At 45.6% G+C, this 24,827-nt stretch overlaps 5 protein-coding genes and 1 long non-coding RNA gene across 10 annotated transcripts; 4 read left to right on the top strand and 2 right to left on the bottom strand.

Moving 5' to 3' along the window:
• Positions 1–3,026: 3,026 nt before the first annotated feature.
• On the top strand, positions 3,027–4,103 carry LOC131139118 (uncharacterized). Its single transcript, XM_078795710.1, has 6 exons — positions 3,027–3,112; positions 3,175–3,263; positions 3,341–3,480; positions 3,556–3,687; positions 3,764–3,866; positions 3,932–4,103. The coding sequence occupies exons 2-6, from the start codon at positions 3,194–3,196 to the stop codon at positions 4,000–4,002; spliced, it is 516 nt and encodes a 171-aa protein (XP_078651836.1). The 5' UTR covers positions 3,027–3,112; positions 3,175–3,193; the 3' UTR covers positions 4,003–4,103.
• Positions 4,104–6,000: 1,897 nt separating this feature from the next.
• On the top strand, positions 6,001–7,058 carry LOC144901618 (uncharacterized). The gene is made up of 6 exons (XM_078795707.1): positions 6,001–6,053; positions 6,116–6,204; positions 6,279–6,421; positions 6,496–6,627; positions 6,706–6,817; positions 6,892–7,058. Exons 2-6 carry the CDS (start codon positions 6,135–6,137, stop codon positions 6,957–6,959), a joined length of 525 nt encoding a protein of 174 aa, XP_078651833.1. The 5' UTR covers positions 6,001–6,053; positions 6,116–6,134; the 3' UTR covers positions 6,960–7,058.
• A 3,608-nt stretch (positions 7,059–10,666) lies between these two features.
• LOC131139121 (C-type isolectin Sp-CL4-like) lies at positions 10,667–11,715 on the top strand. The gene is made up of 6 exons (XM_058088418.2): positions 10,667–10,697; positions 10,759–10,845; positions 10,914–11,053; positions 11,129–11,260; positions 11,340–11,454; positions 11,521–11,715. The coding sequence occupies exons 2-6, from the start codon at positions 10,776–10,778 to the stop codon at positions 11,592–11,594; spliced, it is 531 nt and encodes a 176-aa protein (XP_057944401.2). The 5' UTR covers positions 10,667–10,697; positions 10,759–10,775; the 3' UTR covers positions 11,595–11,715.
• A 3,135-nt stretch (positions 11,716–14,850) lies between these two features.
• LOC131139129 (uncharacterized) lies at positions 14,851–17,577 on the bottom strand. Its single transcript, XR_009132191.2, has 3 exons — positions 17,437–17,577; positions 16,956–17,033; positions 14,851–16,658 (listed from the first exon to the last, which is right to left on the bottom strand). It is a non-coding gene; the product is annotated as an uncharacterized LOC131139129 (long non-coding RNA).
• On the top strand, positions 15,470–16,776 carry LOC144901608 (C-type isolectin Sp-CL4-like). Of its 4 annotated transcripts, none has more exons than XM_078795649.1 (6): positions 15,470–15,559; positions 15,653–15,783; positions 15,846–15,934; positions 16,009–16,148; positions 16,225–16,540; positions 16,617–16,776. In XM_078795649.1, exons 3-6 carry the CDS (start codon positions 15,865–15,867, stop codon positions 16,682–16,684), a joined length of 594 nt encoding a protein of 197 aa, XP_078651775.1. In that variant the 5' UTR covers positions 15,470–15,559; positions 15,653–15,783; positions 15,846–15,864; the 3' UTR covers positions 16,685–16,776. The 4 variants fall into 4 exon arrangements, 3 of the variants coding, with proteins under 3 accessions (XP_078651775.1, XP_078651776.1, XP_078651774.1); XR_013629654.1 differs by having other exon boundaries at positions 15,471–15,559; positions 16,225–16,356; positions 16,423–16,776; XM_078795650.1 differs by lacking the exon at positions 15,470–15,559 and having other exon boundaries at positions 15,753–15,934; positions 16,225–16,356; positions 16,423–16,540.
• A 1,992-nt stretch (positions 17,578–19,569) lies between the features above and the next one.
• katnb1 (katanin p80 (WD repeat containing) subunit B 1) lies at positions 19,570–24,312 on the bottom strand. 2 transcript variants are annotated; one of them, XM_058088401.2, is made up of 20 exons: positions 24,172–24,312; positions 23,651–23,756; positions 23,437–23,567; positions 23,237–23,354; positions 22,393–22,493; positions 22,259–22,300; positions 22,107–22,190; positions 21,929–22,044; positions 21,767–21,838; positions 21,550–21,700; positions 21,282–21,463; positions 21,068–21,216; positions 20,949–20,999; positions 20,808–20,869; positions 20,517–20,741; positions 20,304–20,453; positions 20,167–20,243; positions 20,025–20,099; positions 19,844–19,960; positions 19,570–19,766 (listed from the first exon to the last, which is right to left on the bottom strand). In XM_058088401.2, exons 2-20 carry the CDS (start codon positions 23,688–23,690, stop codon positions 19,625–19,627), a joined length of 2,085 nt encoding a protein of 694 aa, XP_057944384.2. In that variant the 5' UTR covers positions 23,691–23,756; positions 24,172–24,312; the 3' UTR covers positions 19,570–19,624. The 2 variants fall into 2 exon arrangements, with proteins under 2 accessions (XP_057944384.2, XP_057944386.2); XM_058088403.2 differs by having other exon boundaries at positions 23,651–23,779; positions 24,172–24,308.
• Positions 24,313–24,827: the final 515 nt, after the last annotated feature.

The raw sequence follows: 24,827 nt of genomic DNA, 5'->3' as shown, positions 1-24,827 counted from the left end.
TCCTGCTATGTCTTACACGCAAGCCTTTTTGCATCGCCCTGAGTTGTTTTCTTTGACCAGCATTTTGCTACATTTTTTCTTTTTGCACTTAATTTGGGTTGTGCTTTTCCCTCGCCTCTACACTATGCTTAATGTGGGACTTTGATTTGTGCCACTGAGACCTTCAATAAAGACTTTGTTTTTGCTGCACACAGCTCTGCCCCGCATCTTGGGTTCATACTCACACCAAACCTAACAGAAAAAACTTGTGAAAATACTGACGTCAGATCTCAAGCCGTCCGCCAGGAAGCTGAAGCTTTGTCGCAAATGTGTCTTCCAAGTGGATAATGACCCTAGACGCACCACTAAAGGACCACCAAGTCAATATTTCAGAGTAGCCATTACAAAGTCCTGATCTCAGTCTCATAGAAAATTAGTGAAGGCGTGTTGAGCAAGATAGCAAGCCTATAAACCTGACTCCGCTACACCAGTTCTATCAGAGAAAAAGGGCTAGAATTCCAACTAACGATGGTGATAAGTTTGTGGAAGGACACCCAAAACACCCAAGTCATAGAGCTTGAAGGCAACACTACCAAATACTAAGGACATGTACTGTACGTATGTCAGCTAGGGATGCACCCATCGATTGTGTGTCGACTCATTTCCATTAAAAAGCGTTTCATTGCCAGTCACAATAGCCCATCAGCTGTGGCTGGTACTATTACAGCCCACAGCCCGTGCCAATCCCTGTGGGCAGTGTATTCCCTTTCCCTAATGTCTTGGGTGGAATCCTCCTCCCACTTGGATTGATACTGCGCAGGTGTGCCAAAACAAATCAAACAAGTCTGCCGTATGTCTGCAACAAGTAACAAATATCTTGCAGGGGTAGCACTTTAAAAATCCTTCATTTAATACGCCATTTGAGGAACTAACACTTCAGGGAGTCTGATCATCAGTCAAACGGCAGCCAATGTAGCCAAAACACTGGACAACAATCGCCCGTATGTGACTGATAGCAGAATGCTAAGCAAATAACCAGAACAATTACTGAATTCATCAGAAGAGACGACCAGCCTTTGGAACAAAGGTTCCCATGGTGACAGACGAATAGAAGACATAACAGCTAAGTACATACTACTACCCCCATTCTGGTACTTTTGAAAAAGTTATATAGCTCAGATGGTAAAGTGCCTGGTTCCTGAGATTGCCGGCTCTGGAGTTCAGCTTAAACTACTCTTACTTTCATTCTACGTTCTAGCATTTTCACAGCACTTCAGTTGCGCTTCAGCTTTCAAATGGCTCCTATATTCATTCGGAATTCAGATTTTTATACCATTTCAGTTTTGCTTCAGTGTATCAGCATTCACACGAACTGTCTACTGCCATTGCATCATCGAGGTTGAAAAGCTTTACCAAAACAAAGAGTGCTAAATGTGAACATTCTAATCACATTGAATTTACTCCAAGCTAAAACTCCTTTGGTACACAAATCCTCCTCATTTGTCTCTTTCCGCTCTTCAACATTTAAAAGAGATGAAGTGTTTGTTCAGTCTTTGTTTAGTCTGCATGCTAATGCTGAAGGTGGAGCTGACCTCCCAGGAGATTATACAACCAAAGATTTGCTGATTTGGCAACGGTTTCCGTATTATGCCCTGGGCGGGTCTGGCCTCTGTGACAGGGGACAGAATCCAGACACATTACATTGAAAATATGCCCTGGGCACACTGCGTCGCCTTTAATTGCTCAAACAGACGGTCCAAAAGATTTTGTCATCTTTCAAGTTCCCCAAAAACAAAGACAGGTATGTGTGATAAAAGGGTTGTAGATTGATGACTGTTGCGAACACACATAACATTGGACAGGACTTAAAGTGTCCAATATATCTTTAAGCTCTGGCAAACCGGACGGTTTGCTCCGCGCCTCAGAAAAGGGAAGCAGTGCCCGGTCCACACTGTTTACAGTGGGGACGGGGGCCTGCTGACCTCGACTGGGGATGTAGTCGGACGGTGGAAAGGATACTTTCTCAATCCCACTGAAAATTGGACTAGCTCTACACCCTCACAAGGGTGCTGGAGGGTGCATGGGAGTTTGCCCAACCAATTTACATGTGCTTTGTACACTTGGAAAAGGCATTCGACCGTGTCCCTCGTGGCATCCTTTCCTACTACGTGCCATCCGGTCTTTGTACAAACGGGGCAAGAGTCTGGCTTGCATTGCCAGCAGTAAGTACAGCCTGTTTCCGGTGAACGTTGCCCTCCACCAAGGCTGCCCTTTGTCACTGATTCTGTTCACAATTTTTATGGACAGAATTTCTAAGCGCAGCCAAGGTGTTGAGGGAGTCCGGTTCGGGGGCCTTGGAATCTCATCTCTCCTATTTGCAGATGATGTGGTTCTTATGGCCTCTTCGGGCTGTGACCTTCAGCGTTTACTGGAACGGTTTGCATGAGTGTGAAGCTTCTGGAATGAGAGTCAGTACCTCCAAATAAGAGGCTATGGTTCTCAGTCAGAAAAGGGTAGAGTGCTCCCTCCGGGTTGGGAATGAGTTTAAGTATCTCGGGGTCTTGTTCACGAGTGAGGGAAGGTGGAAGTGTGAGGCCGCGGCAGTAATGCGGGTGGTGAAGAGAGAGCTGAGCCGTAAGGCAAATCTCTCAATTTACCGGTCGATCTATGCTCCCACCCTCACCTGTGGTCATGAGCTTTGGGTCATGACCGAAAGAATGGGATGGCGGATACAGGCGGCTGAAATGAGTTTCCTCCGTAGGGTAGCTGGACTCACCCTGAGGAGCTGAGTCATCCAGGATGGGCTCAGAGTAGAGCCGCTTCTCCTTCTCATCGAGAAGTCAGTTGAGGTGGCTCGGGCATCTAGTCTAGTTATTATTTATTATTACACGGGAGCCAGGCAACGACATTTCGTTGGCAATGTCACTGCTGTGTTATTGTGCAATGACAAGAAAGAAAGTCTATGTCTATGTCTATGATAATGTGACCTCTGAAATGAGATCAAATTAAACAAAGAACAAAACAGTGACGCCTTGTTAATGTGACTAATTTGCAAACGTTAAGGTATTTGAGAGCCGAGATCTCGCTGTAAGGCGGAAGACGGTGGAGACAGATTGATAACGACACATCTCTGGTGAGTAGAAGAGAAAGACGGCAGATGTTGATGCAGGAAAATTAACGTTGCGCTTTTCCCAGGTCACAGTCATCCTGAGCCATGCCTTCTGCTGTGGCAATTCTCCTCATGATGGGGGCGCTAATGGTCGCTTCTGCCTCTGCTCAATCTTGTAATAAGCGAAATGCCAGCGATATGCCTGATTCTTGGGAGCGGCCGACAAAAACTGACGATGTTTGTGTGTCACAGACACAGATGAAGAGGTGACAACCATGTGTGCCAGCATCGAGCTGCAACCATGTCGTCTAACGATCCCTGGGGCTTACCAGCTGAGTGAAAAAAGATGTGTCCAAGTATTTACCACGAAAAAGGATTTCAACGCCGCCAGGGTGACACATCAGCAAACACATTCAGCAGCAATGAACGCCTTCTCTTTGTAAACTTCTTCATTCTCCACTTATCAGACGGAGTGTAAAGGTTGGCGCGTACGCGGTGATGTGGCAGCAGTGCTGAATGAGGAGGAGCACAAAAAGCTGCTGTGTATGACGAAGGAGGCGTCCCCACAGCGACTCCGCTACTGGGTTGGCGCCCTAAGAGTAAGTAAGCAGCCAACACACCGATGATGACAATGATCAGTGTTTGAAGAGAACACAATGGCTGTCTTTGTTTCAGGAACGTAACAAATTCTACTGGACAAGTGGAGTATTGACATATACTCCATGGGCTCAGCCAAACTACTCTGAAGGAGAAGCATGTGTGCAGATGAACACTGACAGTGAGTTCAACATCTGGACATCTGTCTCAGCATGACACTAAATGTTGTCTTCCGTCTATGTCCAGCTGCCTGGGGCACGTGGAGCGTCGTCCAGTGTGCTGGAACGGGTGCTGTGGTCTGCGAGGTTAGCATATGAATGTTTGCTTCTCCAAGAATCAACAGGAGCAGCCACTCTGTTGGTCTACTTGTGAGAACAATCAAGCTTTTACAGCGATTCCAATAAACTTCATCAAGGTCTTCCTGCCTGTGGTTCTATTGGTTTAATACGCATCCTCTCAAGAACTGATCGGCCTATTGTCGGTCATCAATTATTGGTCTTTTTTTTGTCATGCGATTAATTTCAAACGGGCTTATTGTGGCTCTAATGCACTTGAGCAAGAGGCTCTTCCAGAATCTGCACCTATTCAAGATGTAGTTCCTTGGATTTCCAAAACGGTCTGTTTAAATGTATTCCACCCATGGCCCACCTCCAGGCACGCCCACACCGCTGTGATTGGTCACACTCACAAAACTACCGGACCACTGCCGAACCCGATTTTGTCGGTATGGGAGTTGAAAATAATAATTAAAAAAAAACCTTTGGCAAGCTACTTGAAAAGTGGTTAGGAGCTACTGGTAAAAGCTACTGGTAGGAGCTACTGGTAGCTCATGAGCTCACTATGGACAATTTGGAGTGGCTGATTAACCTAGCATGCATGCATGCAACGTGGGAAGAAACCGGAGTACCCGGAGAAAAGCCAGGCATGCACGCGTGGGGAAAACATGCAAACTCCACAAGGGGAATCAAACCGAGGTATTTCGACATGCTAACCACTCGACCACCATGCAGGTTTTTGACTAATAAAAATAAAATCAATAAACCCACGTTGATCAGCAACATTAACTCAATATGCACAATATGTAAAACACATTAACCTAAAAAACCAAAAAATGTTTCAATGAATTCTAGTTTGTTTTCCATCAATAATGAATTCATACCTCATACCCTTACAAACAATGGGAATCCAGGAAACTTTGCTCACACTGTCCAGTATCCAGCTACTATGCTAACATTAACATGCTATCAATGTTGACATGTTAACGTTAGCATGCTAACACCTAGCAAGATAGTGCTAAATGTTTATACTATACGTATGTCCAGAATGAGTTGAGAATTTTGACTTCGGAACAATCTGAATAGGTTGAGAAATGTGGCGATAGTAGCGGCAGGTAATTAGTTTTTGGGGAAAGGGTGAATTTAGGACCGCACGATGGGACCGCACGATGAGTGGGTTAGCATGCAGGCCACACAGTCAGGAGATCGGGAAGACCTGGGTTTGATTCTCATCTCACACGTTTGTATGTTCTCCGGGTACTCTGGTTAAGGTCCACATACAAGAAACTGGAGTTTTCTGTTGTTGGTGGTTCTTGTACGCTGATTTTGGCACATTCTTCAGCAAACTTTATGACACAATTAGATACATGCACAGGTCTGCAGTCGTGGGTGAAGAGGAAGTACAGTATATGAATGGACTCGGCGCACATCCCTGTGGTACGCGGTGTCGAGTACAATGGTGGAGGAGCAGATGTGTCCTGACACAACATGCTGTGGCCTGTTGGTCAGAAAGACCATTATCCCGTGACAGAGGGCATTGGTTACAGTATACCCAGGTCCTAGGTTTGATGGCCAACACCGATGGGATGTCAGTATCGAACGCTGAGCTAAAATCAACAAACAATATTCTGGCATATGTGTTGCTGTCCAGAGCACAGAGTGTAGGGCTGCTGAGCAGCAAGCTAAGGTATAGGCCCAGTGTGGCTGGGAATCAGTCCTTTAGGTCACACCAGATACTGACTGGTTTTTGGACCTCCCCTGTACAATTGCTGTACAACTGCTAATTTTGGAGTGGCCTTTCATTGAGGGAAACCTAAGGTGCACCTGTGCAATAATAATGCTGTCTAGACAGCGATATCAGTCTTTCAACAAATTTTCCCTGGTTTCAAACAGAGATCCGAGTCCTTGTTTGAATTAAGTAGGCAGCTCAGACATCAACAGTATTTGCCTGATCAAACTTAACAAAAAAGGTACTGCCATATTTATGGGACCAATCTTCATATAAAACAGCCTGCAGGCGTCATTGAAAGTATTTAAGAGGTGGGATCTTGAGGTGTGGCCGAAGACGGCGAACACATCTGAACACATCTCCGGTGAGTAGAGGAGAAAGATGGCAGAGGTTGATGGAGAAAAATGAACATTGTGCTGTTCCCAGGTCAGCGTCATCCTGAGTCATGCCTTCTGCTGTACCAACTGTCCTCCTGATGGGGGCGCTGTTGGTCGCGTCAGCTTTTGCTCAATCTTGTAATAAGCAAAACGTCAGCAATACTGACTCTGGTGAGCAGCAGACAAAAACTGACGGTGTTTGTGTGTCACAGACGACGACTCTCAAATGGTTGAACTGTGTGCCAACATGGAGCTGGAAGAATGTCCCAGTGATACTATGTGTGGGGTGTACCGCCTCAATGAAAAGAGCTGTGTCAAATTACTATCCTTGCAAAGGGATTACGAAGCGGCAAAGGTGAAACACCAGCAAACAGAAGCAGCATGCAATAAATTCTGGTCCTAAAAACGTCTTCGTTATCCTCCTATCAGAGATTGTGCAAAATGATCAAGGGTAAAGTGGTCAAAGTGGAAAATGAGGAGGAGCACAAGAAGCTGCTGTGTATGATGTACCGGCTGTACCCAAAGCCGCTCAGCTACTGGATCAGTTCTGTACGACGACAGGTAAGAATCCAACACACTGATGATGATGATGATGATGATGAGAGCATGAAGAGATCACAATGGTTGTCTTTGTTCCAGGGTAGTGAATTCCGGTGGGTTGATGGCAATGGAAATGTGACATTTGCTCCATGGCATTCAACTCCGCCCAGCTATGGAAGGGAACCAGAGTGTGTGTGGATGAACTCTGACTGTAAGTTTGATGGAACATCTCTCTGGACGTCTGTTTCAGCATGACACTGAATGTTGACTCCTGTCTCTGTCCAGCCTGGGGTCCGTGGAACAAAGGCGATTGTCTAGAGAGACAATCTGTGGCATGTCAGATACCAATGTGATTGTTTGTTTCTCCAAGAGTCAACAAGAGCAGCCACTCACTTTGTCTCGTCGAGAGCAGAAACATGCTTTTACAGGCATTGTAATAAACTTCAAGCATCAGAGAATTTGTTCCTGCTTCTGGTTTCATTTGTTTAACGTCCGTCCATGTCAATCCCTGATATGGTAACGGTGGGATTTATTTGAACATGCATACAAGTTACATTGGAATACATCACATATTACTATTCATAGTTCCACGTGTCCAAAAGCAGTAGGAAGAAGCAAGGCATATTTAATCCTACCGCCATCGGTTTTACATCAATTGCAATACATTTGTTCACTTCAAGTCTTCCAATGCGACTGCTTGAACACCTAAGAAAATAAGGTAATGTAAAAATGTGGTAAAATAGGAGTCAATTTACTTGTTGCCGTAACTACTTTGTATGACAGTCCTAAAAAAGAATATGTATGACATAGACATAACAGAACAGTCATTGTCATAATGGGTTTCATACTGACACTGATCAGTGAAAAATCCTAACACTGAAAAATCCTAACATAAAACTTGTTGCTCGGTTGACATGACATCTGGCTCATCTGGCTTGTTTGTGACTTCCCTGACAACGGCGTCATCACATCGCTCATTCTTGCACTTTGGTCCAGTCGTTAATTGTATTCTTCAACTTTCTCGGCACATTCTCCTGCCAGGGTACAACTCCCTGTGGTGGGAAGAATGGCGAGCTGCAATTGCAGCACTCCTCCTATTCAAAGCACGAGTGGGCCTCCTTCTCTTCCTTTTCTGTCGCAGCAGCAAATAAAACCCAATTCCTCTTCTTCAAAACAGGCAACTGTCGCTACGTTGGAAGTCGACGTCTTCCGCTCTCGTTGAGGCCCGTGGTAGATGTGTTTTCAATGCACTGCCGGCTGCAATTTGGGAGCAGACGCCGCGCATCCGGAAAGTATTCACAGCGCTTCACTTTTTCTACATTTTGTCATGTTACAGCCTCATTCCAAACTGAATTAAATTCATCTACACAATTCAAAATTCTACACAAAATACTCCATTATGACAATGTGAAAAAAGGTTTTTTTGACATGTTTTGAATTTATTAAAAATAGAAAACAAAAAAAATCACATTTACATAAGTATTCACAGCCCTTGCTTAATACTTTGTTGATCCACCTTTGGCAGCAATTACAGCCTCAAGCCTTTTTGAATATGATCCCACAAGTTTAGCACACCTATCTTTAGGCAGTTTTGCCCATTCTTCTTTGCAATAAGTCTCAAGCTCCATCAGGTTGGATGGGAGACGTCTGTGCACAGCCATTTTCAGATCTCTCCAGAGATGTTCCATCGGATTCAAGTCTGGACTCTGGCTGGGCCACTCCAGAACATTCACCGAGTGGTTCTGAAGCCAATCTTTTGAGATCTTGGCTGTGTGCTAATGTCTACTGTCTATATGGTCAAGGTACATGACCAGTCTACTGAGGTCAAGAGCGCTCTGGAGCAGGTTTTCATCCAGGATATCTCTATATATTGCTGCATTCATTTTTCCTTCTATCCTGACTAGTCTGCCAGTTCCTGCTGCTGAAAAACATCCCCACAGCATGATGCTGCCACCACCATGCTTCACTGTAGGGATGGTATTGGCCTGGTGATGAGCAGTGCCTGGTTTCCTCCAAACATGGCGCCTGGCATTCACACCAAAGAGTTCAATCTTTGTCTCATCAGACCAGAGAATTTTGTTTCTCATGGTCTGAGAGTCATTCAGGTGCTTTTTGGCAAATTCCAGCCGGGCTGCCATGTTCCTTTTACTAAGGAGTGGCTTTCGTCTGGCCACTCTACCATACAGGCCTGATTGGTGGATTGCTGCAGAGATGGTTGTCCTTCTGGAAGGCTCTCCTCTCTCCACAGAGGAACGCTGGAGCTCTGACAGAGTGACCATCGGGGCCTTGGTCACCTCCCTGACTAAGGCCCTTCTTCCCCAATCGCTCAGTTTAGAAGGCCGGCCAGCTCTAGGAAGAGTCCTGGTGGTTCCAAACGTCTTCCATTTACGAATAATGGAGGCCACTGTGCTCATTGGGACCTTCAAAGCAGCAGAAATGTTTCTGTATCCTTCCCCAGATTTGTGCCTCAAGACAATCCTGTCTCGCAGGTCTACAGACAGTTCTTTTGACTTCATGCTTGGTGTTTGTGCTCTGACATGCACAGTCAACTGTGGGACCTTATATAGACAGTTATTATATTTCCAAATCATGTCCAATCAACTGAATTCACTGCAGGTGGACTCCAATTAAGCTGTAGAAAGATCTCAAGGATGATCAGTGGAAAAAAGATGCACCTGAGCTCAATTTTGAGCTTCATGGCAAAGGCTGTGAATACTTATGTAAATGTGATTTTTTTGTTTTCTATTTTTAATAAATTCAAAACATGTCAAAAAAAAAACTTTTTCCACATTGTCATAATGGAGTATTTTGTGTAGAATTTTGAGGTAAGAGATGAATTTAATTCAGTTTGGAATGAGGCTGTAACATGACAAAATGTGGAAAAAGTGAAGCGCTGTGAATACTTTCCGGATGCACTGTATAACCCAGCCTTAACAGTTTCTGTTTGATTTTTGCCACTGAAACCTTCAATGGAGACTTTCAATAGACTTTGTTTTTGCTCCACACAACTCTGCCTCGCATCTTGGGTTCCTACCCGGACAGAAAAAACGTTATGTGGAAATACTGAGGTAAACATCTCAAGCCATCAGCCAGGAAGTTGAGGCTTTGTCGCAAATGTGTCTTCCAAATGACCGTAAGCACACCACCAAAATGCAAGGCGTGAGGGACAAGCCATTTGGGAGACAAGCCACAAGTCGTCTACTGATATTGCATCATCGAGGTTGAAGAGCTTTGCCAAAACAAAGAGTGCTAAATGTGAACATTCTAATCACATTGAATTTACTCAAGCTAAAACTCCTATGGTACACAAATCCTCCTCATTTGTCTCTTTCCGCTCTTCAACATTTAAAAGAGATGAAGTGTTTGTTCAGTCTTTGTTTAGTCTGCATGCTAATGCTGAAGGTGGAGCTGACCTCCCAGGAGATTATACAACCAAAGATTTGCCGATTTGGCAACGGTTTCCGTATTATGCCCTGGGCGGGTCTGGCCTCTGTGACAGGGGACAGAATCCAGAATCCATTACATTGAAAATATGCCCTGGGCACACTGCGTGGCCTTTAATTGCTCAAACAGACGGTCCAAAAGATTTTGTCATCTTTCAAGTTCCCCAAAAACAAAGACAGGTATGTGTGATAAAAGGGTTGTAGATTGATGACTGTTGCGAACACACATAACATTGGACAGGACTTAAAGTGTCCAATATATCTTTAAGCTCGTTTGCTCTGGGTGATTAGCTGAATTAATGGCAGTCAGTGATGATTTTGATTATTGTCTATCAAATGCATTAACAGTGCCGTGACTGAAATAAATGTAATACTTCAAGTTAAATATCCAAATAATATCAATACTATTAAATCAAATTGTCATTATATTGTTATAGTTGGCTTCAAAATGAGTCCTTGTTTGTATGAAGTAGACAAATCATTTGCCTGATCAAATTTAACAAAGAAAAAAAAAAGATGCTGCTATGTTTACGTGACTAATCTTCATATGCAACGATGGCCTGCAGGCATCATCAAAAGTATTTAAGATCAGAGATCTTGAGGTGAGGCTGAAGACGGTGGAGGCAGATTGAAAAGGACACATCTCCGGTGAGTAGAAGGAAAGATGGCAGAGGTTGATGCGGTAAAACCAATGTTGCGCTGTTCCCAGGTCAGTCACCCTGAGCCATGCCTTCTGCTATGACAACTGTCCTCCTGATGGGGGCGCTGACGGTCACGTCGATCTTGGCTCAAATTTGTAATAAGCAAAATGTCAGCAATAGCGACTGTGACGAGACAAAGACTGACAGTGTTTGTGTGTCACAGACACCGATGAGAAGTTGAGAGAAAAATGCGCCACCGTGACGCTGGAAGCATGTAATGGTGAGGCGTGTGGGGTCTACCGTCTGAATGACAACAGCTGTGTCAAAGTATTAAGCCTGCAAAGAACTTTTGCCGGCGCACAGGTGAAACACCAGCAAAGAAGAACAGCAGCCCTAACCATCTTCTGGTTCTAAACTTCGGATTGTCTCACTTATTAGGCGGACTGTCAACTTTGGAACGGCCATGTGGTGAAAGTGAAAAATGAGGAAGAGCACACCAAGCTGATGTGTATGATGTTACGGCTATTCCCGGGGCAATACCGCTACTGGGTCGGTGCCGTACGAGGAAAAGTAAGCAGCCATTACACTTATGACGATGGTGACGAAGAAGGGATGGATGAAGAGATCAAAATGGTTGTCTTTGTTTCAGGATGGTAATTTCTACTGGGCTGGTGAAGATACACCAGTGGAGTTTAGTCCATGGGGTGAGGATCAGCCCGACAACTATCACAAGAATGACAACTGTGTGTGGATGAACTACAACTGTAAGTTGAACTCAACATCTCTCTGTCTCAGCACGATACTGAATGTTGTCTCCTGTCTGTGTCCAGCCTGGGGTGGATGGAACGACGGCCTATGTGATGGCCTGGGTTCTCTGGCGTGTCAGTTCCCAATTCCAAGCTAAGTTCTGTGGCGTGTCAGGTCCGAGTGTGACTGTTTGATTCTCCAAGAGTCAACAGAAGCAGCTCAGTTTGTCTACTCGTGAGCACAAACACGCTTTTACAGTCTTTGCAATAAACTTCTAGCATCAGTTTGTTCATGCGTCTGGTTTCCTTTGCTTCACGTGCATCCACCTCAAGTCCCTGATTGTCAAATTCAATCCCACCGCTTTTTCACAAGAATTTGGTAGCTTAGCTTAGCTTAGCAGCTGTGTCTCAACTTGCACATTTCTGGCCATTTAGCAGTGTGAGTGGATAGGGTAAGTAGCTGGATGTTGCACTCAAAACTGCCACAATGTGCCGGTACGAGCATATTACAAACCCATAGTAGACCACTGCTGCCAACGTTTCAGTACGAAAAGTAGCAATTGGCTGTCCTACAAGTCGCCAGAAGTGGTTAGATGATATCATGGTGTAATCTTCATATGTCTGCGTTATTTCTTTACATACCGGTATAGAGCTTCCAATGATAAGAGACTTACAGCGGTATAAATGATAATCGTAAACAAGGAGAGTTGCGCGGCGGACTTTGTTACATAAGATGAATGAAATGCTGTCATCGTGAGGAGATGGAACGTTGGTGTGGAGAAGTATGAACTCAGCGGACTGTTCTCACTATAAATGCTAAACCGCATTCTACCGAACTAAACAGGTTGAAATGCTGATAAACACCGGCGAAGGTTGGCGGCATCTCGGAGAGTAAATGGAAGCTAACTGGGTTAGCCTTGTTTAGCATGCTAGTGCAGTTGCGTGCATGACTCAGGCTCGATGAGTATATCTTCGCTGCTTTAATGTCAGGGGCGTTTCACTACATAACATGAAGCTCTATTGGTCCACTGAAGGATCATGATGGCGCCCTCGCCACTGTGCCGTGTGGAAAACATTTCAGGTGGGATCTCCTTCATGCCAGCAACGTTAGAAGCCGTCAGGACCTTCAAAGTTACATTTTTTCCTCATTTGTGAATCAACTTTTTTCCCACCTTTCAATAGCCCGCCCATGTTTCGTGCTCTGCTGCAAAATCCAAACACTGAAGGAGATGAGGCCTTTGAAGATTGTTTTTAAACCCTTCTCTCGTAGATGCCGTCTGATGGTTATTGGGCTGCACTCGGCCTCAGTAACAATCGTCATTAGGGCCGAGGATCATCCTGTGTCTTGAGTGACAGCCAAACGGATCCTCCCTAACCCTAACCCTAACCCTCAGGATGGTTGACATTTTTTGGTGTCTAGCGCTTCACTTTCTTTGTTCCATAACCCTCAGGATCTTTGAAGAAGAGGCCTTGCCACAAATCCCACCACGTTCAAAGAGAAAGCCTTTTTGCCTTTTCCCATCAAGAGATCATTTGTTTATTTCATGATTTAATATTTCTATTTGCCTCGTTGTCATATGCTCTGCTCTGCTGCCACCTGTCTGCTTTCTCTTGCGTCGCACTGCTGATCCTGCCCGGGCGGAGCCACCCGTCCCAGAGCCATCTTCAAGACTCACCCCTTGCCAGATTGTTTCATGGACTTCATTCGCACCCTGTGCAACCATCTGGTGTTGTGCATTCTCGTGTGTGGCTTCTTTGTGGTTGCTTGCGCTCCGAGCATTCTTGTAAGTACTTCTGTACTTCTGTGTGGCTTTTCCAGACGCTCTTTCTGTGACTTGTCTAGTATCGCTTTTCCTCCCTGCTTGGCTTTTTTTTTTGTTTCCCTTTTTGTGTGCCTTTGCCCGCCCTATATGATTTCTATTCTGGTTTTGTGCTGTACACAATGTTTTTTTTCCCCTCTAGTACACCTTTTATATTAAACTTGGTCTCTACACCTTACTTGTTGTCCTCTCTGCATCGGGTTCCAGCTACTGCCTATAAGCCCATCGCAACAATCATAACATTTATGAAGAACAAAAGCAACATGCATTTGGTCACTGATGATATTGTCTATATTAGTGTTTTTCATCATGTTAATAGTTGCATAATAATCTATACCGCATCTACTGTATGTATGTCTGTCTTCAAACACTTTCGTGTGAGTCATTTAATTAGTGTAAGTTTTATTTTAATCAATACAGTTAGATTTGGTTTATGTTTGACCAATGAAACATGGCACTCGTTTCCTAAAATGAATTCTAATTATGCTGTTTAATATTGTGATATTTGTGGTCATGCATGAATTTCAGTGGTTTACTCCTGAATACAACAAACAGTGCAGCATCCACAATTGTTAACTTTTGAAATAAGTTAATACAAAATGTGTTCAAGAATTGTATTACAATCTGCAGCGTTATTGTATAATGGGGTGAAAATGAGGAGCGCCATCTCCGTACCGCCTTGCAATGAGAGTCTGAAATCTGCATACAGCCCTCCACAAGGCAACCCAACCCAACAGAAAGCAAGAAGGAAGAGCCTCAACACACTCGATCGTCTGGCAACGTCTGCCCTTGCTGGCGAAACACGCAGGGGTGTCCAAAGTGGGACACAGTTGCCATCTGTGGAACATGGCTCATTGCAGAAATAAAATGAGCAAACTCCCAAGGAAAGTGGAAAAGGAGCACAAACGCAAAGTGTTGATACCAACTAGTAAAGCCCATGTAAAGTGTAACAACTTTGTCAAGTCCGGTTCTCTGATTTGCGCTGCTCCTTCCGCTGACAAATGCATGCAGCCAACCCGGCCGCTGTATTTTACACAACGTGAGCAAGTCCTTATTAGGGGCTGAAGAGCAAAACTGTTGCTATAGAGCCAGGACAGACAACCGTCTGTTTTCATTGTTTTCAAATTGTACTAACCTCAAAGTGTTATTTTATTGAAAGCAATATTTACTGTGTCGTCATGGACACGCAAGTCTTTTTTTGACAGCGAGTACAAAAATGCAGTGCATTAGCCGCAAATGCGATGAATGCATTTGGACTGGTTTATTCTTTTAGCAAAAGACCAGTGTGGCAATCCACACCCTTGTTTGTTCTTAAACCTGATTGTATGTTCATGGATCCTTTAAGAGGCAGATTCTGCGTGAACGTTTCTCTTGCTGGAATTTTCATAATAACGATGTTGTTTGTTGAAGGCTTTGCATGGGTACACACCAGATGGTGGCGGTAATGTGTCAGTCAGTTGTTTAACATGCTCACGGAAGATCAGAAGAAGACATTCAACTACAACTAGCGATGGAGAAGTTTTTCAAATGAAAACATCAAGACGAAAGTGGTGCCAGTGTAAAAGTAAAAGTAAAATGTAAATGTTGGTCTTTTTTATTAATAAGCCTGACTTAAGCCTTTTACATTTTTTCTTGCTTGAGTTATTCCATGAATTATTATCAAAAGTTACGTTTTGACAATCTGATGATCAGATTTGATCATGTAATGTCATTCATTAAACTTTATTCAGGTTTTAGCTTGTTAAACTGGGAGTGGATTTGATTTATTAGTGAAAACATGAATGAGATCAATTAAATCTATACGGCGTTCATATTTGATGGGCACTGAAAAAAAAAATCGGGCCTCGTCGTCAAAAAGGTTCAGAACCCCTGTTCTAGAGTGTGTGGGCTACACTAAACTTCGACGTCAAGTAGAGGGCCACAAAGTACGGCTGCCATGAGTTTGAGAGCCCTGGTGTAACGGAAGTGGTTGCCACTCAGTTAAAAAGGAGAAAAGAAGAATTGCCATTTCTGTTAAGTGTGCAATGACAGCACTACACAATTACACCCTCAGGAACTAAGTATGCAGTGTACACAGTATATGAATAAGATGTACTGGCAAGTATTCCATTTGAGACACAGCCTGTCAGTGGTTGGCAGACGTCCTTGTGTTGCTTATTTTTCACTCACAGCTTTTCATCTTGTTTTCACCTCTATATGCAGCCTGCATGGGCAAAATCTTAACCACTGTGACAGAGCGCAGACATTCAGTGCCAACTATTGATTGAATAAGCAATGCAATAGGACACACCAGATGGCTGCAGGTAAGCAACGTTATTTTTCTGGCCTCAAACTGACAACCAAGTCCGTGTCTAAATCAGACGTTAACGGCATTTGCCTGATCAAATTTACCAAAGAAAACAAAGGCGCTGCCATCAATCTTCAAATGTAACGGTTGACCTGCAGGCGGCATGAAAAGTATTTAAGAGCCGGGATCTCGGTGGAAGGCTGAAGACGGCGGAGCCAGACTGAAATCGACACATCTCCGGTGAGTAGAAGAGTAAGATGGCAGAGGTTGATGCAGAAAAATGAGCGTTGTGCTGTTCCCAGGTCAGAGTCATCCCGAGCCATGCCTTCTGCTGTGACATCCGTCCTCCTGATGGGGGCGCTGATGGTCGTGTCGGCCTTTGCTCAATCTTGTAATAAGCAAAGCATCTGCAATACTGATTGCGACGCACGGCAGACAAAAACTGACAGTGTTTGTGTGTGACAGATGACACGGACATGTTGAAGACCATGTGTACCAACATGGAGCTGGAAGAATGTGAAAGTGAAGTGTGTGGGGTGTACCGCCTGAATGAAAACAGCTGTGTCAAATTATTAACCATGGAAAAGGACTGGGCCAACGCGCAGGTGAAACATCAGCCAACAAAAGCAGCAGCATTAAACGTCTTCTGGTTCTAAACTTCTTCATTGTCCACCTTCTCAGCAAACGTGTCGAATTTTCCAAGGTAATTTGGTCAAAGTGCAAAATGAGGAGGAGCACAAGAAGCTGCTGTGTATGATGTTACAGCTCTTCCCATTTCGACTCCACTACTGGATCGGCGCTCTGAGAGGAGTAGTAAGCAGCCAGCACACTGATCATGATGAGTGGATGAAGAACTCCAAATTGCTGTCTTTCTTTCAGGATGGTGGTGGTTTCCACTGGGCTGATGGAAGTGGACCAGTGGAGTATAGTCCATGGCGTGTGGGTCAGCCCGACAAATATAACAACGACGAGAACTGCGTGTGGATGAACTCTGGCAGTAAGTTGGACGACACATCTCCATCTTAACGTCCATCTCAGCATGACGCTGAATGTCGTCCCCTGTCTTTGTCCAGCCTGGGGTCCATGGAACGACATCTCGTGTAGTGCGATGGCTTCTGCGGCGTGCCAGATCGCAATGTGATTGTTGGCTTCCCCACGAGTCAACGTGAGCAGCAGCTCAGTTTGTCTCCCGACAAACACGATTTTACAGGCATTGCAATAAACTTCAAGAATCAGATCATTTGGTCACGCTTTTGGTTTTGTTTGTTTCACGTGCATCCAACATCAGAACCGCTGCTTCTTCACGAGCATTTGTTATCTTAGCTTGACGGCTGCGTCCCATTTGCGGATTTCTGTACTAACACCGCGGCCACAATGGACAAAGTGGTGCGTGTGCAGCGCTGGACACTTACCACCCAAACGAGCGGCCATTTTGGCTACGTAGCAGAAGGGGCGGGATTCACTTGAAATAATGGCAGCTGAGGCACAACCTGTAAGTGATGGAAAGCACAGCCATTCAGTGTAAACAAGGGGTGCAACGATACATGTATCTGTATTGAACTGAACTGACACACACAATGAATGGAACGGTTCAATAACTCAATGAAAAGTAGGAGAGCAGGCAGGCCTTTGTGTGATATTTTTTGTACCATTTGAGTAAAACCTGAATTTAATTAGGCACATATTAACATGAGTTACTTCAACTTAATGTGTGTAAAATAACAGACAAATACAGACCTACCGCCCTACTTAACACTCTGTTTGTCAATTAAACAACTTTCACACACAAGTAGTGAGAAAAAGACATAATTATTACAAAGTCAACAAGAGAGCAGAGTTGTGAAATGACACTTTTAAAAACGTGAGCTAGCATTTCTGCTAGCTAGCATGTACCTTGAACGTCGTCGCTTCTTGTCGGCCAAAAACGGCTTGCTAGCTCGTCGTCGCCATGCTGAGGCTTAATCGCAGCTAACACAAAGAAAAAACATTAGCTAGTTAGAACCAAACCAAAGAAGAACGTTGTCTTAACGTTCTTCCATGGCGACGTGACAAACTCACACGATCCAACGACTCAAGCAACCGAAACGTTGTCCCGTGAGTGCAGGCTTTGCCGCCACTCGACATTTTGTGCTTTCTGATTGGTTGTTTTCTGTGAGAACGATGACGGCGATCAGCTATCACGTGACAGCTAGTGACGTGCGGATCGATACTAAATATCTATACTGCCGATACCAGCTCCTCGTGCGCTGAAATCAAGCCTAAAATCACAATATCGCTACTTTCGATAATCGAATCGTTTGAGGTCTGAAAGTGAAACGTTGACCGAAGATAAAAGGAGCTAAATCAATGACTTATATAAATAATTCATTTATTTAATACATTCATGACATGTATTGTATTCTTTATGCTATCATATGCAATTCACTACTTTTTCCATTTTAACAGACCTAATTTGTTGGTTTCTTTTGGCTTTTTCCTGATTCCGGATAAAAGATCCACTGTGGCGACTCCATAATCACGAAAAAGCCGAAAGAAACAAACAAATTAGGTGTACTTGCAAAGTATTGGATCGGTATCGCTGATACCATCCTGACTTTTCCTCAGTACCGTATCAGAAAGAAAATAAGTGGTATGCAAGTCAAAGGCAAAGATGCCAGGAAAGTCCAACAGTGCGTCCCTTTTCAGGTCAATACAGGACACACTTGGGTGTCTGAATATGGTTCCGTTCCATCTTTCAAGGGATGACTTGACAATCACTATTTTCATGTATATTTTCAAGTACAGACTTTTCCTTTTGATTTGCTTCTATTTCCGAAATGAGTCACATTCCGCAGATGGCTCCTGGGCCACACTTTCCCCATCCATGTGTGCTAGGTGACGGAGGAGCGTGTCCGAGCGTGTCCGAGCTGGTCAGGGGTCGGGTCGTATTCAGCTTTCAGCACCGCTCCTTGACGCCTGTGTGGCGCTTTAAGTGCCAAATAAATGCATCACACAAGAAACTCTTCCTGTCATTCACTTTTAATGAACATCCCTCCACAATGGCGCTAAAGTGTCGACACGGATTTCTTCCGCGTATGAGAAGTATGAGTCGGCCGCAACAGCAAAATTATTATTGAAGCAAAACACGGCACCAATAGAACCACTCGGTGATTAAGTCGGAACACCTACGTGTTTTGATCTGACAAATGTCAAGTATGATCAAATCTAAAGTGACTGCATGGACATTAGTACAGACCCAGCCACGCCGAGGTAGGTTGGACAGCAAGGTTTATAGTGTGCATCCCAATAATGCCTCGTGCACATTCATGTATTCGTGTAGTATTGATGTCATAATTCACAGTCTGCTTCTGCTTGACAGTTTTTCTCTAAACAAGAAATATTGTCACCTTTTCACGAGATTTCATCTTGCGTCACCTCATTACACCCCTAATGTATGGAGGCTGGTTTCACCACAGGAGTCTCGGTATGAGGACTTGGTAGTATGCCGTTATCATGGCTAAATACCGTTGGAAGTATTTTTTCAGGCTTACCCGTGAAATGTAATCCCATCAGATCTGGGTTGGACTGTAAAGCAGTTGGTCCAATTCCATGCAGCGCTCTTGCCACATCCAATATGGCAGCACGTGAACAGATGATTCAGCGCTCAGTGTAGCGTTTGCGTCCTGTATTGCATTTGTAGTGAACAATAGTAGTAGTACTGAGATCATCATTTCTGGTAATGGTAGGAGTACTCATCGTGTTGCCAGCGTTTCTTCCAACCTTTTCCTTGAATCAACACCCTGATGTGGTGGTGAAGACCCGGGAAATATGGCGTCAGGGTTGGATTCATGTAATCCGAAAGCGATTCAATCAAATTCGGCGAAGAACAGCACCTTGTCCAGGCAGGGGACACCAGCGCCTCACGGATGCAGGAGTCTGAGCTCGTGGGTGAGGCAAAGAACACTCCATGTTCTCACTTTCATCCCGGGTCAGGGCTTGAGTCCAAGGAGAAACGTGGTCTCCAGGCTGGAAGAAAGACCCCTGGTCTCCAAATGCTTGTAACTTTATTGAAAGGATGCAAAGCTCTTCAAAATCCACGTTCTCAAAGCGCGTCGTCCAGCGGTGCCATCAGCAGCTGCAACTCTCTGAAGGCGCAACCGTGGCGACCGACCTGCGACGCCTTGTTCTTCACAACGTTGTTGACGTTCTTCAGCTGCTTGCAGCACATCCTGCACTTGTGGTGTCTGCAGGGTCACATGGGTCACATGGGTCAGCATCGTCATCATCAGGGTGACTGAGTGGACAGCAGGGTGTGGCTCACCGCTCCTCACGTGTGATGTCCACGCCTACCGACGGCGCCGCTCCGAGCGTGTCGGAGATGAGCGGCCAGAAATATTTCATGATGATCTTGAGTGACGTACAGCCGCACTGAATGTAGCTGAGCAACAACCGACACTCGCGTCAGCAACAACGCTACACCTCCGTCCTTCGTCCTGACTCACCTCTCGTATTTACTCTGCAGCAGTTTGTCAATCTGAGGAAGACTGGTCATGCACACATCCAGTTTCCATAGCGACCTGAACACAACAAGCGCACGTTGACTACAGGGGTGCGCATGTGCGGCCACGTACGCATGACACTGACGGCTGCATGTTGACGATGTTGAGGACGTCCACGACGATGGAAAGGTCGTTTATGGAGACGGCGGCGTCCAGGGCGCACTGTGCAGACAAACAGAGGAAGCGGTCACAAGCGTACAGGAAGCGCTTGAGCGGCGTTACCTTGATGCCCTCGCGGGCCCACACGGCTCGCACAGTGTCCAGGTTCTTGTGACGGCTGCTGAGCATCACGCACATGGTGTCGTGACCTTTGCGGATCTGACTCAGCGCCTCGTCGTCGCTCAGAACCGCCGCCCTCTTGTCAGGCGACGACTGTGGAGAATGAGATGCTGTAAACGCAAACGCGCGATAACGGTCAATAAAGACGCGACTCACAGGAAGGAAGTCGGCCACGTTGAGGCCGATCGGCTCGTTCCTGGCGACCGGGAAGATTTTAGGATGCAGTTTGACGGGCGTCTGAGGAAGCGGTGGCGGCAGGGGCTCGCTGACGGGGCGGGTGGGGAACACTTGGCCTGTGGGGGGGGGGGCGGGTTGTTTGGCGCAGGTGACCACTGTTGGCTCCACCCTCTGGATGGGTGTGGACGAGGCTAATGGAGACACCTATCTCACACACACACAATCATCACAAACACATTTGATGGTGATAATGATGATGCCTTCACAGACCTGCATCTGGTCGGGAATTACAGACGCGTTGGAGACATGTTGTCCGAACAATGAAGACAATTCTAAAAAGGGGAAAAGAAGAGCAGCAACGTCAAAATTGAAGATGATGTCATCAGACGACATCACGGACGCTGGACCCACCGTCCTCTGGGGGGGCGGGGAAAGGCTCCAGCATCTTGGGAGGCGTCCGAGCTGGGGACAGAAGCGTTCAGTGTGGGTATTTGACCTTTGACGGAAAAGGGGGGTGACCTTTCACCTACAGATGGCGTTCTTAGGCTGGAAGATTTCCTGGTAGTCTTCGGCGTTGTGGATTTCAGCCGAGGAAACTTTCTCGTCCGCCTCATCCTCGCTGGGGCTTCGCCTCTCGCCCTCGGGACTCCGCCTATCAGCGTCTGAGCTGCACTTCACCCTGATGACGTTGCAAACATTAGAACGCCGAATCGGCAAAAGTCCCCCGCCACACCCCCGTCGCACCCTTGAGAGCGGCAGGCGGTCGCGGGTCGCTCGTAGCTGCGGCGTAGCGCGCCTCCTTTGGGCTCGCCCGACGGCTCCTGGCTTTGGACGATTCCCGGAAGCGCAGCGGCGGCACTCGTCTTGACGCGCTTCAGGTCGACCACGTAGGATGCCACACTGCTCAGCTGGTGAGACGCGCCGATCTGGCGGCAGAAGAGACGGCGTGAGGCGTCCACCATCAAATCTATCAAAGTCGGGCTTTGCGGGGGCAGGGGGCGGAACTACGCACAAGCTGCTCGTTGCAGACGGCGAGGTCGCACACTCGGCCCCACCCCACTGCCACCGAGTCCAAGCAGCGATCAGGCTCCCAGCCGTAGACGCGTAGCGAGTCGGTGGAGCCGCTGAACAGGCAGCTTCCGTCTGGACTGAAGAGGATACACCTGTGGCGCCACAAATAGGAAATCAGGACCCTCATCCTCTCATTCGACATTCCCATCAGGACTCACCTGACCGGACTGGCGTCTCCCTCCAGCGAAGCCACCATGGAAAACTTCTCCAGGTCCCACAGCTTCACCGACCTGCAACACACACACACACACACACACACACACAAGGGATGGTGCGTTCAAATTCATGGTCTTTCCATAAAGAACGCAAAATGGTGGTACCTGTCGGAGCTGCCGGACGCCAAGAGGTACTCATTGGGATGAAACTGGATGGCGTTGACGGCGCCTTCGTGTGCGGCGAACTCGCTGATGGTCTTGGCTTGCATTAGGTCCCACAGCTGTGGCACAACACGTCAAGTTCCCGTCTTCAACTCAGCCCCCGCCACTTTCCGGGACCTACCTTGACGGTGCGGTCGTCACCCGCCGACGCCAGCCACTTCCCGTCGGGGCTGAAGGCCAGACTTCTGACGGCCTGAGTGTGACCCTGCCGGACGTCACATGGCGGTCACGAGGCGCCCCGAGAACGACAGGACGTGGCAGAGCGCGTCTTACCTTGTAACTGTAGAGGTGGCCTTTCCGCCGCACGTCCCACAGCTGACAGCGTCCGTCGCATGGCGTGGAATATCACATGGTCACATCAGTACACACACACACACACACGCACACACACACACGTGCACACACACCTTAATGTTTGTATCCGTGGAGCCGGAGGCCAAAAAGTCTCCAAAAGGATGAAAGCCCAAACTGGTGATGTTAGCTTTGTGCCCCGTCAGGGTGCGCAACACTGCACAGAAAGGGAGGGGGGGTCAAACATGCAGCCCAGGGGCCATTTGTGGCAGTTTTTTAATGGCTCAAGGGACACTCTAAAAGTATATTTAACAAGAAAACTGAAAAAACCCAGGAAATTGAAAAAATAATTTTACAAAAAATAAAGTAAAAATATTTAGAAAAAACTATTTCTAAATATGAATGTAATATTTAGATCAGATATTTGTAGATATATTTAGATAAATATTAATTTAAAATATTATAAATATTTTCTGAGAATAACATGATGATCTTATGAGCATTTTAGTAGCATAAAGTTGAAATATTAGTTGTAATATGAAAAAGGAACAAAACAACAAAGTTGTAACCGAGTCAAAATTTTAAAGAAAGTAGTGGTAATCAAACGAGAAAAAGTCGTAATTTTACAAGAATAACATCACACTACGATGAGCAAAAATCCTTTAAAACTTAAAATATTACAGAAACTTTTTTAATGTCACAAATATAAAAAACAAACACAACATTGGAAAAAATACGTAGCGGAAAACACCAAGTTACAAGAATAAAGTACACATATTTAGGGAAGAAAGTTGGGGGAAAAATCTATTGTGTGAAAAAAGTCACATTGTAACAAGAGAAAAAGTTTGGACGCCCCGGGCAGAGCATGTTCAAGACCATGAAGTGTGATGTTGACGTGTACCGTTTGGTCACCAGAACCCCGGTGCCCTTAAAAGGCAGCCTGATGGCGGCGAGACTCACTCTTGGCGGCCTCCAGGTCCCACACTCGTATGGCTCCAGACTGAGAACCCGTGGCCAGCAGCTCCTCCGACATGTTGAAGTGAAGACACTCCACTGGCTTCTTGTGACCGCTCAGACTCTGAACACGCACACACACGCACTCTTGAAGATGTGATGTTGTGGACAGTCAGCGGCGTTAGAGAGCGCAAGTGATGAAGTACCATGATGCAGTTGGCCTTGCTCACAGACCAGATGTTGACTCTGCAGTCTTCACCACCGCTGGCCAGCAGACGACCAGAACTTTTTCCCAAAGACACACAGGAGACTCGACTGGTGTGAGCCTCAAACTCCTCTGCGCGTACACACACACAATCAGCTGAAGGTGTCATCAACAGGAACTTCATCTTGTCATCACAAACCGGAAGTGACACTCACGTAGTCGCCATGAGATCTTAGTGGCGCTTGCAGCAGCCATGACGGTCTCGCCGGCTCAGACTAATGACTGGATCTCACTGGAACGCCAGACATCAGCCAGGTCCACCTGAAAAGACGAGTCATCTCCCACTGAAGCAAATCGTGCATGTCAACAACAATACGCCCTGGTCTCACGTCCACTTCAAATGCATACTTCAGTCAAGTTCAATTAAAAGACAACACTCATCAAACCGAACGCGGATAAAAACACAAAGTAGAATTGACAATGTCGACTAAGGATCGGAGTCGATTTTATTTTTTTTTCCTCTAAAAACACACAAAACAAGAAGCTTGTTTAAGGCAAAGCCACACAAGGAGCTAAGAGTTAAAGCTAATTCATACAGCTAGGCTGTACAGAGGAGGTTCAACTCGTTTCAACTGCAACCTGCTAGCTAGCTAGCTAGTTAGCCTTCTTACTGAGGCCAGCTGGCAAAGTAGCTAAAAGAAGGATGTGGCAGTCGGCGACGTTTTAAAGTATTCACCTGTTCCGCTGCGGTCCAGGTGAAGCAAAGGCGCGGTCAAAGTTGACTAGCGAAACGCCCGACGCCGACTTGTTTACAAATAAAAAGTTGTGGCTGCTGCAGACCCGCAGCTTAGCAACTAGACACTTCCGGTGACGTCACACTGGAACGGAAACGATCACGCTCCAACTTTTATTCACAATGAGTTATTTATTGATTATTGTTTTATTTGTTATTTTTTTATTATTGTTTTAGTACAATTGTACTACTAAAATGTTCAACTGCCATTACTATTCATCTCTTTCTGTCGCTGCCATTCAAACTCACATTTTAAATTCCCCACAAAAAATAGCTTTTTGACACTGACCCCGCCTTTAAAAATTATTTTCTTCTAAAATCTAAAATACTTTTGCGGAATAAAAATACAAAATAAGTCTAAATAGAAAAAACAAAATGGATATGGTCTTGTTTCTACAATGTAACCTTCGTAAAGATGTGCAGAATGCTGTGAAATGTCTTTGTTTATTAGGGAAATTCCATATTCACAAATCCAGAGTGATGTGATGTAAGCCAAATATTCACGGGTTTTCTTTTGAACTGAAAATACGCGTGACGTCAGTCAGGAGGCTTGTGTTCGTTTTATGGTGGCAAGAAGATAACTCGCTGGGCGGTAGGCA

Source organism: Doryrhamphus excisus, linkage group LG13 (genome assembly GCF_037039965.1).
Source record: "Doryrhamphus excisus strain RoL-2023G ecotype Guam linkage group LG13, RoL_Dexc_Guam_v1.1, whole genome shotgun sequence".
Taxonomy (NCBI): Eukaryota; Metazoa; Chordata; class Actinopteri; order Syngnathiformes; family Syngnathidae; genus Doryrhamphus; species Doryrhamphus excisus.
Note: the sequence above shows the minus strand (reverse complement) of the source record. Positions and strands in the feature narration are given on the sequence as shown.